The sequence below is a fragment of the Catharus ustulatus genome, chromosome 2, assembly GCF_009819885.2.
Source record: "Catharus ustulatus isolate bCatUst1 chromosome 2, bCatUst1.pri.v2, whole genome shotgun sequence".
Classification (NCBI taxonomy): Eukaryota; Metazoa; Chordata; class Aves; order Passeriformes; family Turdidae; genus Catharus; species Catharus ustulatus.
The window spans coordinates 36007425-36025920 of NC_046222.1; the positions used below are offsets into that span (position 1 = coordinate 36007425).

Genomic DNA, 18496 nt, shown 5'->3' on the forward strand with positions numbered 1-18496 from the left:
AGTTTTTTGTGTAGAACTGCAAATATGTGCCATTTATAGTCTGTTCCAAGTCAGTGCTTTTTATGTAAAAGTACAACTGAAAATCTGAAGCAATCTGAAGCTGGAACAAGGAACAGAATGGGTCCAGAATACCTGAGTAGCCACTTATGCATATGAGGCTACCTAGTATAGCTTGGCAATGTATAGCTGAAGTGCAGGTGTTCAAATTATTTTACAATCAATAATAGGTCAACTCTGAGAGCATGCAGGGAGTTGTCAGAAGGGATGCAAGGATATTGGGAAATGCAGACTTCTGACCTATTTCCAGGTGAGAGCTGAACACTTGCAAATGAGCTGCACTGATGTGAGAGAATTAGTGAGGTGGGAGGGACTCGAAAACTGCTAATTTTCATGTGATTAGCATAATAACTGAAACACTTTGAAATTTTGGTACAACGATGGAATAAGCCTGGAAAACATTGGCTCCAACAGAGTACTTCAGAAGCTTTGAGAATAGACTTTGTCCCTTTAATGTCATGTATTTCACAGAGTCTTATTCATCAAGTTTAAGACATAAATTTTTATTGAATTGCTTTGTAAACACAGTATAATAAGAAACAAAGAAAACATTTTCACAGTGGTTCAATGACACTTATTAGTTGGAAAGTTCAAGGAGACAAAGTTAAGATCCTATACTCCTAGGTATTTCACTATTCTAATAGTATTTTTTTTAAAATGAGGTCTGTCAGTTCAAAGGTGAGATACCATCCTACATTTATTCAGATGGCTAACATGCATCTCATAACTTTAGATAATTACTTGTAAAAGCAAGTCTTCAAAACATTTTCTGCTGAAACACCTAAGCATTACTTTGGTAATTAGGAAAGCTAATAGGGACATAATTTAATAAGCTAATAAAGCTGAAAAATATCTCAGAGAACATGGATCCAAAGGGCCAAAATATTACTGACAATTGGGATTTGCTTAATGCTATGTTCAGCTTTCAAAATGACAGATAGAATCACAGAACGGCTTGTATTGAAAGGGATCATCATGATTATTCAGCAGGTGAAACTAGTACAAGAGTGTTTAAGAATTTTTTTTAATATTTTGGTTCCCAAAAAAAAATTTCCAAAGGAATCATAGAATGATGGAATCACAGAATCATAGAATGATTGGGTTGGAAGGGACATTGAAGATCATCTTGATCCAATCCCCCTACCATGGGCAGAGACATCTTGCACGATGCCAGGGTGCTCAGAGTCCGATCCAACCTGGCCTTGAGCACTCCAAAAGATGGGGCATCCACAGCTTCTCTGGCCAACCTGTGTGTCTCTCAACCTTCACAGTTCAGAGTTTCTTCCCAAGTCTAGTTGTATGTTCACAAGTGGTGGCAATTCCCACACAGGGAGTTTTCACTTTGGTTTAATCAGGTAGCATTTAGGACAAAGTTACAGTAATTTCACGAATACAAGCCACACCAATTTGACTACGATTTTGCTCCTAAACCGGAAATGCGGCTAATACTCAGGAGCGGCTAATATGTGAATAATTTTCTGACATTTACAACCTCAGAAGTGCCAGCCAGAGTGCCGAGCCGAGCTGCTGCAATGTCGGCATTTTGCAATTGTTACAAATTGTTACTCTGTTGCACCGCGGGTGGAGCCTGGCTCCCTGCAGGCAGCACGGGGGGCGGGGAGAGAGGCGGGAGAGCTTGCTCCTTCCCTCCTCTACCACAGCCCGGGGGAGAGACAGGAGGGCCCCGCGCCGCCATTGCCACGGCTCGGGGAGGAGAGGGGGGACCCAGGCCGCCACTGCTGCGGCTCGGGGAGGCGGCGGGGGGCTCCGTCCCCACCCGCCGTCGCCGTGGGAGCGAGGGGGGGCTCCGTCCCTGCCTACCACCACAGGGCAGCGCTGGGCCATGGTGACCGAGCCCAGTGGCAGCAGCGGCTGGCCCCCAGTGGCCACGCTGAGTGGCAGCGCCGGGCTGGGCTACCTGGTCCCGTCAGCAGCCCCTAGCGGGCCGAGCCTGCACAGCCTTAGCTGAGCCAGTAAACCCTGCCCTGCCGCCGTTCTGTTACTATTTGGCAACTTTGTTGCATGCGAGTCCTCGCTGTGAACGACAGAGCGGCTTATATTCAGGTGCGACTTATTTATGGACAAAAACCGAAATATTTGCCAACACCCAGAGATGCGGCTTGTATTCATGAATTTACTGTACTATACCTAAAACTAAACACACCTCCCAAGAGACAGCACACATCCACTGTTGAGCTCAAAGTCTGAGAGCCAGAGGAGCTTTTGAGTGAGGTTCACCAGTGCCAATATCTCAGTTTTTGTGTTGTTAGTTTCAAGCTCTCTTCAAGCGCAGCCCACCCCTTCCAGAGCAGCAGAGATGAGATGAATCACTCAAAATGGTTCATTTTCCTTGCTGTGGATAGGCATTCACACAATTGTGATTAATGTTGCCAGAACTTTGCTCATGCAGAGATGTTTTATAAATAGTAAAATGTGTTTTTCCCACTCTATACATGATAGTTTACATGAATAATGTTTTATATATATAGTGCTGACTTTTAGATCTGTGATCCAACTGCAACAAAGGTCAACAACAAGTGAAAGTCATGCTTGCTTTCTCATTGTCAAGATAAAAATGAGCTGTAGCTCTCAGTTTGGTTCCCAGGAAACATTTCTCTTCCTCAGCAGAAAATCACAGCTCCAGACTCAACAAATTCTTTTCCTTGGTGGTATTATCAGCTAAGTAGCAGGGGATTGACAGAAAATGCAGAGTAACTTGTCTTTTCTCATAGAGATGGTTTGTGTAGAGAAAATGATTGAATTTTTGCAAGAAAACTTCTGTTTGGGGGTAGGTTGTTACTTCATCAGAAAACAAATAGAGAGATTGGTCTTTGGCGATCCATTTAGAACTTAGCCAAGCACAAAAAAATATGGAAAATGAATATCTTTAAATAGGCTATATTTCCAGATGGATGTTGCAGATTTGGCCCACTGCACATATAAAGTTCTGGAAAACATTTATTTATATAATCAATCAGTCCATTTGTTGGATCAGGACTTAAAAAACCCTCTCTGTCTATTAATAAAACTGCTGTGTCTAGACCAAGCTTTTTGCTTGGGATTGTCTGAGTTTTGTTTTGGGTATCATTTTAAGATAATGTCTTTCATTTCAAAGTTAAGAGTGCCTCATGATTGCCTTATGATCTGGGCTGAATCTAATTTTAACCTGGTTGGGTTTTGCTTTGTCCTGATTTTCCAATAATTAAGAACACAGAAAATGTACCATGACATTGTTGTTCAGCTGACAGTCCTTACAGCCTTTCTGAAAGCTAGGTATTAGGACCAAAGAAATGTAGATTTTATTTTCTTCTTGTTATTTTATACAATAAATTTACTTTTTTTCAGATGAAAATATAAATTAAAAATTGTTACATTATCTAGACTTTTTTAAATAGGAATTTTTCATTCAGCACATGAGGGATTTAACCTTTTAATTAAGTTAGTGTTATCATAAAGAGGGATGGCTTTGAACTTTGATAAGGTCAGTCTGCCAGAAAGAAAATATTTCTTGAGAGATAACATGACTAACTTCTAAAATATTCAACCTTGTCCTTTGCCTTCTCCTGCTCTTTGCAACTGCAAACCCACCAAAAACAATCAAGAAAGGTACAAAATATTGTAGAATTCAGCACAAAGGTAGGCAGAGCGTTAGGCTGTATCCAATGGAAAAGTCAGGTAATAACTTTCAAAAGCAATGAAGGTTCTCCAGGTTAAGACATGTAGAGCTTTGATTTTCATGGACTGGTAATACATTTCCATCTAAATCATTGTCTGATGCCCAGAGAGTTTTCTATGCAATATATTATTAATTTGTACTTTTATAGCACTTTTCAGCTCTAAAGAACTTTTTAGACATTAATAACCTGCCAAGTACACACTGTAACATGATACAAAACAAGTGTCTGATCACTTTCTGCAACTACCATAAAGGAGGTTGCAGAGAGGTATGGGTCAGTCTCTTCTCCCCAGTAACAAGTGACAAGACTAGAGGAAATAGCCTCAAGTTGCTCCAGGAGAGGCTCAGATCAGATATTAGGGAAAAAAATATTCCACTGAAAAGGTGGTCAGGCATTGGAAAAGGCTGCCAAGTGAAGTGCTAGAATTGCCTTTCCCGGGAGTGTTCAGAGGCATCTGAATGTGACAGCTGGGGATATGCTTTAGGGGTGGACTTAGCAGTGCTGGGTTAGTGGTTGGGCTTCATGAACACTGAGGTCTTTCACAACCTTAACGATTCTGTGACTGAGGGATGTACTCTGGTCTGTGTTTGCAGACACTAAGAGTCCAGTTGGCTTCTTCAAAATGAGTGCTCAAATCACTTAAAAATAAAAAAAAAATATACCTATCCTTCCAACATGACTGTGGAAGGAAATCCCTCAGTAAGAATAGTCCCACCAGAGAATCACTGTCTTCATCCACTAGGGAAGACGCTACTTGATTCCCACACTTATGCTCAAATGTGAAAAATGCTTCCATATCCAAGAAAGACAAAGGCAAATTGTAGATGCCTCAGTCTAAAAGAAGTTCTGCAGATAGGAGAAATCTGTGCACATATCCCTTACTTTCCTGCAATTTCGCTTTTCTACCTGGAGTTCTATTTTCCATGACCCACTCTCTGCCTTGGTTCAGGCTAAGCCCTATGGGACTTGGAAAACTAAGGAAGGCTGTGCTGGGAGGCTTGCTTGGCACTTCAGAAAATGCAGGGGCAATACCTCTGTTAGTTTATTTTGAAATAGAATAAATAAAGGTGATGATAGGATATTCCCTCTTATTTTCAGGTAAAGTATGGCCGAAGGAGTGGTAAATTCATCAGAGGATGCAAACCCAAGCAATATTCCCATTACACTGAGCTCAGTGTACCTGCAGGTCGTGCAGTTTAACGGGGCACTCTCTTCCTGGCCAGCCCCTGACCTGGTGGAGTCTTATCCTAATGTGTCACCATCAGATCACTGAGCTGAAGGAGCTTCCTCTGGAACCATAAACTCCCTTGATCAGGAACTGTTGAGAGATGAAATGTGGAAATACGGGTTTTTGCAATAGCCTATGTAAAGCAAATATTCCCTTGTTAATGCAGTATCTTGATGTGTCCGTGTTCTGTTTACAATGGCAACTGTTTTCCCTGCTTGTGCACAAACCAGGGCTTATTAAATCTGAAAATTTAGATTATTTTACCACAATTACGCTGTATTGAAAGGCTGTGAAAGGATTAAGTTGCAAAGGCCCAAAGCTGTTTTTTCAGTAAATCCTATTGAAATGTTTAACTCAACCCTTATGAGTGTCAAGCACATGCAAATGCACGTGACACAAATGTTTTTTGCTGGCCTATTGAACATCTAGTTAAAATGGACTAAATTCATCTTTCTGTCGGTAAAAATTCATAGCTTTTCAAAGAGGGAACTGATAAGAGTATTTGAGACTTGTAATAACTTGTTCGGCTCCAACATAAATTGCTTTGTAGGAAAATAATTTTATCTTCAGAGCTAATGGTCTAGGTTTATCAGGGTGACAGCAGTGAGATTGTCAAGTTTATGTACACACAAAAAAATTTATTTTTATTTAAGAAGAGTTGTTTTTCCACAAATACTGAAAAACACTTATCTATATGCCTTCTTCACACTAGAAGAAGCAGGAATGCTATTAAAATTTATGAGGTATTTTTATGTGTGTATACTTTTGTTCAAAGAACTGTTAAAGGATGGCAGGGTGATAAAGTTAACCACTCAGATTTAGGAAATGCAAGAATTGAGATGTTCTAAGCAATTTTATTGTAGGCTCTCTGTGGCCATATATTGTAATGTAGTATTATAACATGCTTCAACTCTAATACATTTTTAATTACACTCTTACTTTTGTTTTAATGGGTTTTCTGCTTCTTTCAGTATATGGAGTGGTACTTCATATGGTATTTTACATTCAACGTATGTCTTCATGCATCATTTAATGCAAGCAGCTCCAACTGCTCCCGTATTAATTTTTCCATTGGTTTTCCTGTTATAATGAGGGGACCTAATCAATGTAGGGAGGCACCTGGAGGGAGGAAGTCAAGAGGAGGGAGCCAGGCTCTGCTCGCTAGTGCCAAGCAGTGGGACAAGAGGCAACAAGCAAAAATGAGGAAGAACTTTTTTAGTGGGCAGGTGACCAAGGCCACAGGATTCCATGGTATTTCTCCTGTACAAAGCCCAGCAGATGAAGCTGCTGATGCACAGCACTTCTGCAAAAACTGGCCATCTGTGGCTTGCAGGACATTTTAAAGTGAGGACTATCTCAGTTCTACAGCTGTGGAAAGTTGTTTTTTGTGAAAAGCCTAGCATTGCATGAGAGTTCTGTGGTAAAAGCAAGAATAGAAGCAGTTATCTACAATAGCATTCACCTGTCTTAGCCTGAGAGCACCCTTTTGCCTCATAGAGGCTTTCAGCAGAATTGCCCTGTTTCTGTGAAAAATGATACTGGAATCCCACAGGCTAATAATTCCTGTGTGAAGATAGGGGACAGGGTTTCAGCTGCAACACAAAAATGGCCTGAAGTGTCACGTGCTGCTGAACTAAATTAAAATATATATATTTTTGGTACAGAAAACACAAGAGGGGCAAGCCATTAGTTCTGTGGGTTTGTTTGTTGGTTTTTTTTTTATTGTTTCTCTTTTATCCTTTGTTTCAGGCAATGCTAATACATAATTTGTTTATTACAGTCCATGATGACTTGGTACTCTTCTGATGTAAACCTAGGGTGTCTGTTTTGCCAGGCTGCATTCCCACTGCAGGCTTATTGGCAGGGAAACTGAGACACGGCAACTGATGGCATTTCCCAGCTCTGCATCTCCAATCTCTCAGTTGTAACCTCAGCACAGTCCCCCACCCCCATGCCAGAAGCTGCTCTTCAGGGTAGGCAAGTGGTGGAACAGGCAAATTTGTGAGGCTCAGTGCCTCCGTGCTTGGGACCGCAGCAGCAGAATTGAGGGATCAGTGGGGATGTGCCTCTAGGGCTGCATGGGAAAACAAAGGAGCTGCAGAGGCATGAAGGCTCCTACAGCAACTGGGGGAACATGGGCATACCAAAAAAACCCCCAGAACTCTGAGTGGAATGGTTGAAGACAACAAAAAGGAGTAAGCAAGTGATGTTATTGCAAGACAGAGGGACAGAGAAGTGGCTACTGCCGGATGCTGATAAATGGCATCACTCCCCCCACGTTTTTCCTTTGCTCCCCTTAGATAAACAATCAGTATTAGCTGGGTTTTCTTTTTTTCTTGTTACTGATATTTGTAGTCTGCAGCCACATTCACCATTTAATCCAAGCAAAGCCACCCTCTTAGAATGTCTTTTTGCATATTGGCACTTCAAGTTAAAAATCTATTTTAAATTATTGGATAGCAAGTAGCAGCCTCCAGAGGGCTAAACTGATGCTGTTAACAGGTCCAAAATGTGATGCAGCATATGGAGCTGAATACCTCATGGTACAGATTTGCATGCAGGCGGTTTTAATTAGGATTTAGAATTCCTGGAGGAATGCAGCATTCTGGGCTAGTCTCTATCTTGTCAATACATAGTGGTTTTGTTCATTCTAAAGCTCACAAAAACTGATAGATTCCTACTTGCTTGTAATTTTTTGATACTTCTATGAACTGTCAAAACTTTTTTCCATCTGCCAGCTTTATGTATGATCACTGCTTCTTTATGTACACTTGCTACAGCCGTGTTTGTTTGTTTGTTTAATAATTTTATATTGGGTCAGCCCAAAATCAGAATCGTTTGAAGTTTTATGACATTGCATAAATACTTATTTTTTCCCTGCAATACATCATAGTTTAAAGCGAGAATTTGCTTTAACTCGATGGTTACTGTGCCATCTTGTGAGGAAAAGGTGCAACTACCTCCAACTGATAAAATGAAGAGTTACTTAGCTAATGCCCATCTCATTTCCTTTTTTCATCATGAAAAATAAAATAATTTAGGGTTTAAAAAAAAAAATTATGAGACTACTGTAAAACATATTTGTCACACTGCATTATACTTGCCTTTTTGGTTTTGTTTTTAATTTTGGTTTTGTTTTTAATTTTTTGTTTGGTTTTTTTTGGTTTTTTTTCTTTGGGCTTTTTTTGTTTTTTTAACTAAGCATATATTCCCTGCTATGGGCAAAAACCTGCTGCTTTCAATAAACTTAGATAAGAAATTATGGGTTTTTTTTCCCTCTTTTCTAAAAAAAATGAACTTCTTGTTGTACTAAATGGAAAATATATGCAAATTCTCAGTATTCTGCACTGATAATGTTCTTTCTGTGAACTAATTTGGCACTTGGAGGGAACCTCTTGTCTCCTAAAATTCACTGTGTTTCTCAGAGATAGCACAGTGTAAATCACGCAAAGCACTGCTAGCTATTACACTGAGACAGAGAAAAACCTAAGTCCTGACTTTAGAAAGACTGCTTTACCCTGGAAAATTTATGAGGAAAAAAAAAAGACAAAAAAATTGAAAATAAATTACAATGGCACAGCAAAACTACAACCTTATATTTAAATAATAATAATAATCATTGCTATTAAAATCAGAGTAGGTGCACTAGGTCTTGGATTTAAATGAGCAGACTGGAAAAATCCCCTAAGTTCTACTACTGCTTAATGAACTGATTCTCTCTGTGACCTTGAACAAGGTGTTGCATTTTGGTGCCTAATTTTACCCACCTTTAGAAGATGCACATCAACAGGATATTATCAGTCTTGACTGCCACTTGTAAAGCTCTTTCGGCTTCTCAGATGGAAGGTATTGCTGTGATATAGTGACAAGCTTGTTGGAAATCTACTTGATAAGCAAAAGAGCAAGTCATTCACAATAAGTATAATTATTCAATGATTTAAGCTTCCTAATCTACTTCCACAGTCTTGGCAAGCAGATTGTGATTTCTTCCATTTTATATAATGAGAAGAGTATTTTTTTTTCTCTTTTTACTCTATAGATTGATTGCAAATATTCAGAATTCAAGCTGTGTTGCTCATTTGCAATCAGTTGGATGAGTAATATTATTTCTGCTCATGATTGGATGAATGCCCAATGATTTGTGTGTGCAAATTGTAAAGTTTGTTTTCCAAAGATGCTCATTGGTATGACATTGAAATTTGCTGCCTTTGGAGAGCAGTGACAGTAAAATTCAACACATTGAAGACCAAAGAAAATACTGAGCACCAAAGTAGAACAAGGTGACATTAACATTTTTTCAGTGGGACTTTGCAAATTTCTCATTTGTCTAAATGGACCAAGTCCATTATGGTTTTTTTTTTGTTTGTTTTGGTTTTTTTTTTTTTGTTTGTTTGTTTTTTGTTTTTTGTTGGCTGCTAATACCAAAAAAAAAAATATCACAGAATTCTAGAATTGTTTGAGTCAGAAATGACCTTATAGATCGACTTCCAACTCTCCTGCCATGGGCAGGGATACTTTCCATTAAACCAGATTGCTCAGTCCCCATCCAACCTGGCCTTGAACACTTCTAGGGACAGGGCATCCAAAACCTCTCTCAGAAAATCCAGTGTGTAGAATCCTGGACCTAATCTCATGCAGAAAGTGGGTGATGCTTGCCCTGTTCAAAGGTAGCTCCCATGTCCAGGTTCCAGCAGATAACCAGCAATGGGGCTAACTTACTTGGGAGCTGCAACGCAGCTCAAATGGTGGTTTGAGAGAAAAGGCAAATGAGTGAGAATTAAAAAGAAGGAAGTATTGGGACCCAGTTGCATAATTTGCCCATTTCCAGATTGCAGTGGGACAACTGGATCTGTAAGAGATCATTGTCTCAGGTGGGAAATTTTCTACAGAAATTCCTTTCCTTGTGGTCTCAGTGTAAAATGGATTATATGAAGACGCACAGCTTGCAAGGTGCAGAACTCTGGCTGCTCCTTAGGAGGACTGTAAAACAGAAATCGTATTCAAAATGCTGATGTGTAAGAGCTGAAACTGATAGTACTGCTACTGTTTCCTAAGAAAAAACATAATGTGCTGCCACTGGCTAGCACACTGGCTTTGAAGAGTGATTGGGAGTGGGATTCACTCAAAAATGGGTTATTATGTCATAGTATGTAATGGGTTTTTTTTTTCCATTATTAATATCTATAAAATGTATCTACTCTAAAGTTTTGGCTGTGTGAAATTTTTCCTTATGTATCTCCTGAAATTTCAGGGTGTTTTCTAGTAGGTCAGGAATCTCTGTAGGCCAGGATTCACTGGCTGTTCATTTCACAAGGTGTTGTAGAGACTGTGACTCCTCTGACACATTTAGCTCTCTCCTTTTGCAGCCCTCCTATTGCAAGCAGTAGGACTGTGTGATGTTTTGGAGTGTGGTCCAGCCAAAGAGCTGTGTAGAGAACCAGAGACATGTGCTTTTGAATGGCAACTCCAGCTGGGCCACATTCAGCAGCTTAGGTTAATTTGACCTGATAGAAAATGAAATGTTCTATTTGCATTTTCTGCAAACTGATGGCAATGAAAAAACAAAAAACAAAACCAAAAAACCCAAAACCAAACCAAACAAACAAAAAACCCCACCAAACAAAAATCACCATACTTTTGTAAAAGTACCAGTTCCCTTTGGCCTAAAATTGAATGACAAATTCCCAGCTATCTTGATTCACTGTCAATCTGTTAAAGGTAGATCGAAAGAACATCTGTATTTTCATGCCAGTGCAGAACTCTGACTACTGTAGCTTGAGAACTGCCCTTGTTGAAATTTCAGCTTTTTGACCATTACCTCCTGCTGGATTCATGTCTTCAGTTCTGTCTATCTGACATCTCTTTGGCAATCACAGCCTTAGAAATGCTCCTTTAGACAGTATGATGTGAGGAGCAGTGATGCTGTAATAACCTCACACTGTAGAGAGAATGATCTCTTATAAAAAGGCCTGTTCATATTAAAAATTCACAGCAGTGCACTCCACACCCCCATTATAGGTAATTACAGAGGATTTTAAATATCTGATGCAGCGTACAATACCCTGTCAGCAGCAGGCACTGATTTGTAATTTAATTATCATAAGACATCCACCTGTTCTTTTGTCAAATGAAGAGTAGCATTTCCGTGCAATCATGTTTTTCCCTCCAGAAATTTGAATTAATCCTTAGAGAAAGGTTTCTAGGGAATGGATTTTTTTCAAGGACATTTGCAGGACCTCATCAGAGTAGGGTGATGGAGATGAATGAGGCTTTTCTGCAGGAGTGTCTTAATTCTGGTTGGTATTTTCAGCCTTACCACTGACTTTTTGCTGTGTCAAGCTGTTTTGGTTCACAGCTGAAAGCATTTCAATGAAGAGATGCTGTGGGAGGAAAGATGTATGAAAATCAATGAGTTTGGTGCTAAGAACACGAGGCAACCCCATAGCAGGATTGACCCAGAAATGCTCTAGGCTCATACTTTGTGGAGAGGCAGAGGCTGGGATTGGGATGGGAGGGAGACAAAGACAAACAGAACAGTGGAAATCTGTTGTGTAAACTTTTCACTTGATGGCACATGAACATGGATATTACTGAAGTTGTCCCAGGAATGCAGAGTTATTGGATAAATAGATCCATTCAAATTATAAAGCGAGTCTATCAGTGGAGATCCACACAAGTGTTCTGCTCTTTGGGAGGCTCAGGGTGAACCAGTTTACTCTGGGATTTGGCTCCTGTTTATGCAACAGCTACACTGCAGTGCGGTGATAGGGAAAGGACTTAGTGATGTGAAAGAGATGTTCTCTCTTTAAGGTCATATCACTCTGCTTCTGGCAGTGTAAAGCAGCAAAAAACATCTGGAAAGAATAGTATATATGTTATATCTATATATCTATATCTATATGTATGTATATATAATCATATATGAATGATATAGAATCAAATTACTCATATATAATGAAATTTATAATCATAGAATGAATCATAGAATCATAAAATGGTTTGGGTTGGAAGGGACTTTAAAGATTCAACCCTCTGCAAGGGCTGGGATGACATCCACTAAATTAGATTGCTTAGTGCCCCATCCAACCTGGACTCGAACATCCCTTCCAAGGATGGGACATCTACAACCTCCCTGTGGAGTTTCATCCTGTTTCAATGCTTCATCACATCATTTCTTCCTAATATGTAATCTAAACCTCTTCCAGTTTAAAACAACTCCCCCTTATCCTGTCACTACATGCCTACATAAAAAATCCCTCTCCCTCCATTATACAAGCTTCTTTAAAGTAGTGAAAGGTCTCAACCTGAAACCTTCTCTTCTCCAGGCTGAATAATCAGGCTCTTTCAGCCTATCCCTCTGATCCTCTTTGTAACCCTCTTCTGGACCTGCTCGAACAGGTATAGAGAAGGGAATGTCTTTTTTGTGCTGAGGACCCCAGAGCTGGATGCAGTGCTTCAGGTGGGGTGCTACAAGATTAGAATACAGGGTGAGAATCATTTTCCATGACCTTCTGGTCACTCATCTCTTTATGCAGCCCAGGATGAGGCTGGCTGGGCTGTTCACTGTTCGCTTATGTCCAGCTTATCATCCACAAGAACCTCCAAGTCCTATTTTGCAGTGCAGCTCTCAATCCTTATACTGAGGGGGACTCCACTCCTCCCACATACACCAGGAAGATCAGGAACTTGCAAGAACTGGGAAGCCTTATATTTCTATATTTATGTATAAATTTTTGTTTCTGCAAAAAAGTGTTGTCAGCAGAACCGGAGCAGTGACTGTCCCCCTGTGCTGGGCACTGCTGAGGTCGCAGCTCCAATCCTGTGCTCAGTTCTGGGCCCCTCACTGCAAGAAAGACATTGAGGGGCTGGAGCGTGTCCAGAGAAGGGCAACAGAGCTGGGGAAGGGTCTGGGGCACAAATCTGATGGGGAGGGGCTGAGGGAGCTAGGGGTGTTTAGCCAGGAGAAAAGGAGGCTCAAGGGGGACCTTACTGCTCTCTACAGCAGCCTGAAAGGAGGCCGTAGCTGAATGGGGGTTGGTCTCTCTCCCATATAACAACTGATAGGATGATAGGAAACAACCTCAAGTTGTGCGACAAGAGATTTAGATTAGATATTAGGAAAAAAAATTGTCACTGAAAGGACTGTCAAGCATTGGCACAGTTTGCCTGGGAAGTGGTTGACTCACCATCCCTGAAGGTATTTCAAAGTTGTGTATAAGTGGCACTTGGGGACATAGTTTAGTGGTGGATTTGGCAGTGCTGGGTTGGACAGTTGGAGACTCAATGATCTTAAAGATCCTTTCCAACCTGGTTCTATGTTCTATGATAGATCTTCTTATGGCTTATGTCATTGCTGTCTTGTCTCCTTAAGAAGTAGCCACTGGACATGTCCATTTTGCTCATTCCTGAGTTAATGAGATGACTCTGGTATTCTGCTCTTATTTTTCCTAATTATGTTTTAGCAAATGACTCACTTTAAAGAGGATGTCTCAGAGTAGTCGTCTTTTTAGAAAGAGTACTCACTCGATTAAAAAAATAATTGATTGGTTGTGGCTTAAATGATCTGTGTGCCAAGCCTTAAATGTGACATTGGCTGGAGTACTATCTATTAGGCTGATGGCTTCTTGCCCAAATAATATTTGGCTGGTGCCAGTCATTTTATATATTCATTAATTATGTTATCTGAAAAGTGAATATGTGAATGGCTGCAGGCATATCCCAAAAAAGAAGAGAATAAATCATGTCACATGTGTATTCTGAAAATAATCGGCAACTGCTGAAACATTTCCATACATAAGATTGAAGGCAGGAATACACTGGGGTAGTTTCCTTAGGAGGGATGAGTAAATGAAATAACACTCCATAGCTGAGTGGTCAAAGTGAAGTGGGCAAGCAGCAGAGAGGTCTGCTGCAGGGAGAGGTCTGCTTTGGGGTGTTCTTGGGATAGTACCTGGACTTCACACTTAGTTTTGTTATATGGCCATAGAAACGAGCCTCAGGCTTTTATCCAACAACCCCCTCCTCAGGACACAGCTGCAAGGGATGGCACCTTTTTACAAAACGTTGTAGCTGGAGAGCACATCAGATAATTTAATTTAATTTTTAGGGTTATATTCCTTCTTGTTACAAGCTTCATATGGGCTCTTGGACAAGCCCCTCATGTTGGCTCTCCATGGAGAGGAAGAGTATAAGGATAGAACTTCACTGCAGGGGAATCTTCTGTGGGACTGTGGCTCTGTGGAAGTGCACGTGTGCTCTCCAGCATGAGAGTACACACTGCCAAGTGGAAAATAACTCAAGTATTTTGCAGAGAAGGGCTACAGAACTCTAATTATTAACACAGGGATGTGAAACGTGATCTGACACTACAGCTTAGCTGATCAACATCTTTTCTTCTTCATTATCAGTTTGTCATCTCAAATGTCTGCTTGATGGTGAAAGTTTTGTGTATCAGTGACATATGCTGCATTTCTCTCTGATACAGTGGTAAAAAAAAGAATGACTCATTGTCTCCAGAACACACTAGGAAATCCAGTGATTATTGTCTAGTGTATCATATTTTGTTATTTCACAATTATATTACAATACAGGAATTACCTCCTAAAAGCTTATTTGTTCTCTCTTGATGCTTTCTTCCTCTAGAAATATCGTTATCAAGATGAGGATGCTCCACATGACCATACTTTGCCTCGTTTAACCCATGAAGTGAGAGGCCCAGAGCTTGTTCACGTGTCAGAGAAGAACTTGTCTCAAATAGAGAATGTCCATGGATATGTCTTGCAGTCGCACATTTCTCCTTTGAAGGTAGGATCCCTACAACTTATGGCTTTAGTCCTCAAATATGAGAAAAACTGTGGCATGAAATGCCTGGGAAACTTATTTTGTTGTACAAACAGACAAGCTGCTTTCTGAAATCCGTCATTGCAGATTGATTGTCCTGTAATGGGTTTTTAAGGCTACTGTTGTGGAACAGGTGATAGTTTAGTTGATAGAGCTTTGTGTAGAGATGTGAGCTTTCTGCTTTAAGTGAGGCTTTTGCTCAAGTAAAAATAATGCCTGGCAAATGAGCCTGGTTTTGTACATTGTGAAAGGAATAATGCTGGTTCTTGGCCTCAATAACACAGTGATTTTGAAATGGCAGACTTCCCTTCCTGATTATCCTTGTTCAGAAATTTAAAAAAAAAAAAAAACTGTGTATGTAACCATCTGATGGAATCCTAGTTTTTTCATCTCTCAGAAAGCTCTGATCAAAGTCACAAGTTATGTCTGAAAAGGGAGCTCATTTGCCTCTATTCATATCCTTGCTACTCAAGCACTTGCAGTTTTCTGTGGGTTTTGATGCAATTCAGAGTGCTGTAGAGACATCTTTCTGTTAACTAAGGCAACTATTTATAAAATATAGAAGCTTTAGCTGTATGTGGGTCTGGTGTCCTCTGATATATCTCATTGGGAAAAATGTTTCTCTTCCTGGTGAACCTGTATAATAACCAAAAAGGAATCAATTGCTGAAATTTTGCATTTGTCCTTTAATAAGAATGCAGTGGTTTGAAAATGTTCCTAGAGTTTCTCTTGTGAAGAGGCACAGATGCAGTGATTAGCGTGATGGGATTTCTATTTTAGTTTCTACTAGGCCTGGGAAGGGGTGGAGAGGGGGGGGAAGAATAATATTCTTTACTAGAGGCAGTGATGTTCTGGGTAATAGTTTTATTCCAGCTAACCAGGCAGATGGGCTTTGCTCCCTCTGGTGCTCAAAGCCTATGAAATGGGCACTGCTTGCCTAGCACGGTGTTTACAGTGTGGTTACAAGTGAGAGGAAATGTTTATTATTAAAGATTGATGTGAATACAGGTGGTGTTCATTGAGCCTTCATGGAATAGCCATGCAAGAGAATCCTTGTCCTCTGCTCTTGTTGGTCCTGTGTTTTGTTTGTAGGATGCTTGTCTTATCAGGTTTTAGCACTTTTTTGGGATACTTACCTAACTTTTACTGCAGAAGCCAACAGTACCAAGCAGTGATAGATCATCTTGTGCTGGAGTTACCACTTTAGTTATTTGGAAAGGATTACCTCCACGAGGCCTCTGTGTAGCATCAGGGGGCAACCACAGAACAAGCAATTTCTGGCCTGGAAAGGAAACATCTCTCTTCCTCTAGGACTCCTTGAGTATTGTGATTACCGTGGTGTTTCTTGTTATGAAGGTCAAAACCACACATTATCCTTCAGATTTGGAGACTTTCAAGTAAGGCTACATAATCCAAGCTGAGGGTGTAGCAATGATGTCAAAAAGCTTGTTGTGAAGTGAAGGGTATCCCCAGACATGCACACTTGCCTTGAAACAGCTCCCAGTCTTATTTGCTCTTGTAACAGGGTAAAGTTGTCTGCTGCTGTTTTCTGAAGTAGGACAGGAGCTGTATAGTGTTTCCTCTTGGAAATCAGTGTCTCCTGCAAGTTCTCCCGTTCAGCATGAAGATTTTTGTCATTGACTCTGTCCCCTTCCCTTGTTTCCTTCAGAATCACAGTGTCTTGTATCTGCCACTTAATAGTCTCATGCCTGCTACTTAATCTAAATTTAGCTGTTTGTCTCTTCAAATGGCTTTGAAGTTCCTGCTTCCTTTCCCCTGCTGTCTATGTGCCATCTTTTAACCTTCCGTAGAGACTCAGCTCAGGAGGCTGGAGAAATTCTTCTTTTCTGGTTACAGGTCAGAGCATTTGGTGCAAAGGGAAATTGTGCATACATGAAGGTGGTGAGTCTGCCTGTACCAAGTGCTGAGGAATGCATTGGGTGCAGTTTCTGGTGCTGGGAGTGAGACTCTTGGAGTCTGTGAATGGTCAGACTGGGAAGTTTCCTTAACACCAATCCAGGGATCACATCATATCCTGTGTGCCATTAGGACTGTCCATCTCACCCAAGCACATTGGCTACCTGGCTGTGTGGGGTTAAGTCACTGCCTGGCTGCATTTCACTGCCTGAATTTCTCCATAGGGACTGCAGCACCAGGGTGCACCTCTCCAGCAAGTTTTGAAGCAGTCTTTTATGTTTAGTGGCTGCAGAGTGCCCTGATGACAGGACAATTACCCAGTATTTGTTTTGAAATAATATAATAAAAGGAAAATGTTTGAGCATAAAAATAATCTAGTTAATATGCTTTGGAACCAAATTGTTGTTCCAAGACCAAGCCACATGTCCATCCTAATCACATCACTTTTCCTAAGTGACTTGACTTTGGCAGAATAAAAGAGTTACTTGTTTCCATATATTTTTGTTCATTTGGAAAGAAATCTGCGAAGATCATACAGTTTTAATGTACTGTACTCAGCACTGGTGAGGCCACACCGTGAGTGCTGTGTCCAGTTCTGGCCCCTCAGTTTAGGAAGGACCTTGAGACGCTCGAGCAGATCCAGAGGAGGCAACGAGGCTGGGGAGGGGCTGGGAACACAAACCCTGTGAGGAACTGCTGAGGGAGCTGGGGTTGTTCAACCTGGAGAAAAGGAGACTCAGAGGTGACCTTATCACTCTCTACAACTCCCTGAAAGGTGGCTGTGGTCAGGTGGGGGTTGGTCTCTTTCTCCAGGCAGCAACTGGCAGAACAAGAGGACACAGTCTCAAGCTGTGCCAGGGGAAATATAGGTTGGATATTAGGAAAAAGCTTTTCACAGAAAAAGTGATAAAGTACTGGAATGGTCTGCCCAGGGAAGTGGTGGAGTCACCATCCCTGGATGTGTTTAAGAAAAGACTGGATGTGGCACTTGGAGTCATGGTTTAGTTGAGGTGTTGGGCTGGGTTGGACTCACTGATCTTGAAGGTCTCTTCCAACCTTGTGATTCTGTGTTTTCTAAAACTTCCCTTTGGGGTGGCTGATTCTAGCCCTTTCAACTGACCAGCGCTCACAGCCATCTGTGGACGTCATAGGTGTTACACCTTGTCTGTGCATGTAGACTGCTTGCTACTATCACCCTGCTCACCAGTTCTCAGTGGACATCTCAGTTTGGAACTATAATCCAGCTTGTCAGCTTGAGGACAGGCTTGCATCATTACAGAGGAAAGTTTTGTGGATGGCTGAAGTTCAGGCAGAGAAACTGTGGGCCTGTCTATTCCCCTGGGTACATCTCCAGGTAAAACATTCCAGGGATTCTTGAAACATTTTCTGACACTCAGAATGGAAGCATGCAGACCATCTTTTTATTAACACCCATGATTCAAAATGCCTGATATGGCCCGTGTTTGCATAGAACAGATTCATCTTATATTTTGAAGTACAGAAATTCCTAAAGAATTTGGCTTCAATTTCATGTTTTAGATTGTGTGGTTTGATGTAGTCCAGAAACATCCTAGTGGAGCTCATTGTTATTAGATTATTAGATTGAATATTAGGAAGAAATTCTTTGCTGTGAGGGTGGTGAGGAACTGGCACAGGTTGCCCAGAGAAGCTGTGGTTGCCCCATCCCTGGATGTGTTCAAGGTCAGGCTGGATGGGGCTCTGAGCAATCTGGTCGAGTGGAAGGTGACCCTTCCCATGGCAGGGGTCTGGAACTAGG

At 41.0% G+C, this 18496-nt stretch overlaps 1 protein-coding gene across 20 annotated transcripts in view; it reads left to right on the forward strand.

Annotated features, from left to right (window-relative positions):
• DLG2 (discs large MAGUK scaffold protein 2) overlaps positions 1-18496 on the forward strand; it is a 1022753-nt gene that overhangs the window by 454508 nt on the left and 549749 nt on the right. For all 20 annotated transcript variants that reach the window (XM_033052881.2, XM_033052884.2, XM_033052883.2 and 17 more), the window contains one exon: positions 14605-14766. In XM_033052881.2, coding sequence (XP_032908772.1) covers positions 14605-14766 — 162 coding nt within the window. The remainder of the gene's footprint in view (positions 1-14604; positions 14767-18496) is intronic.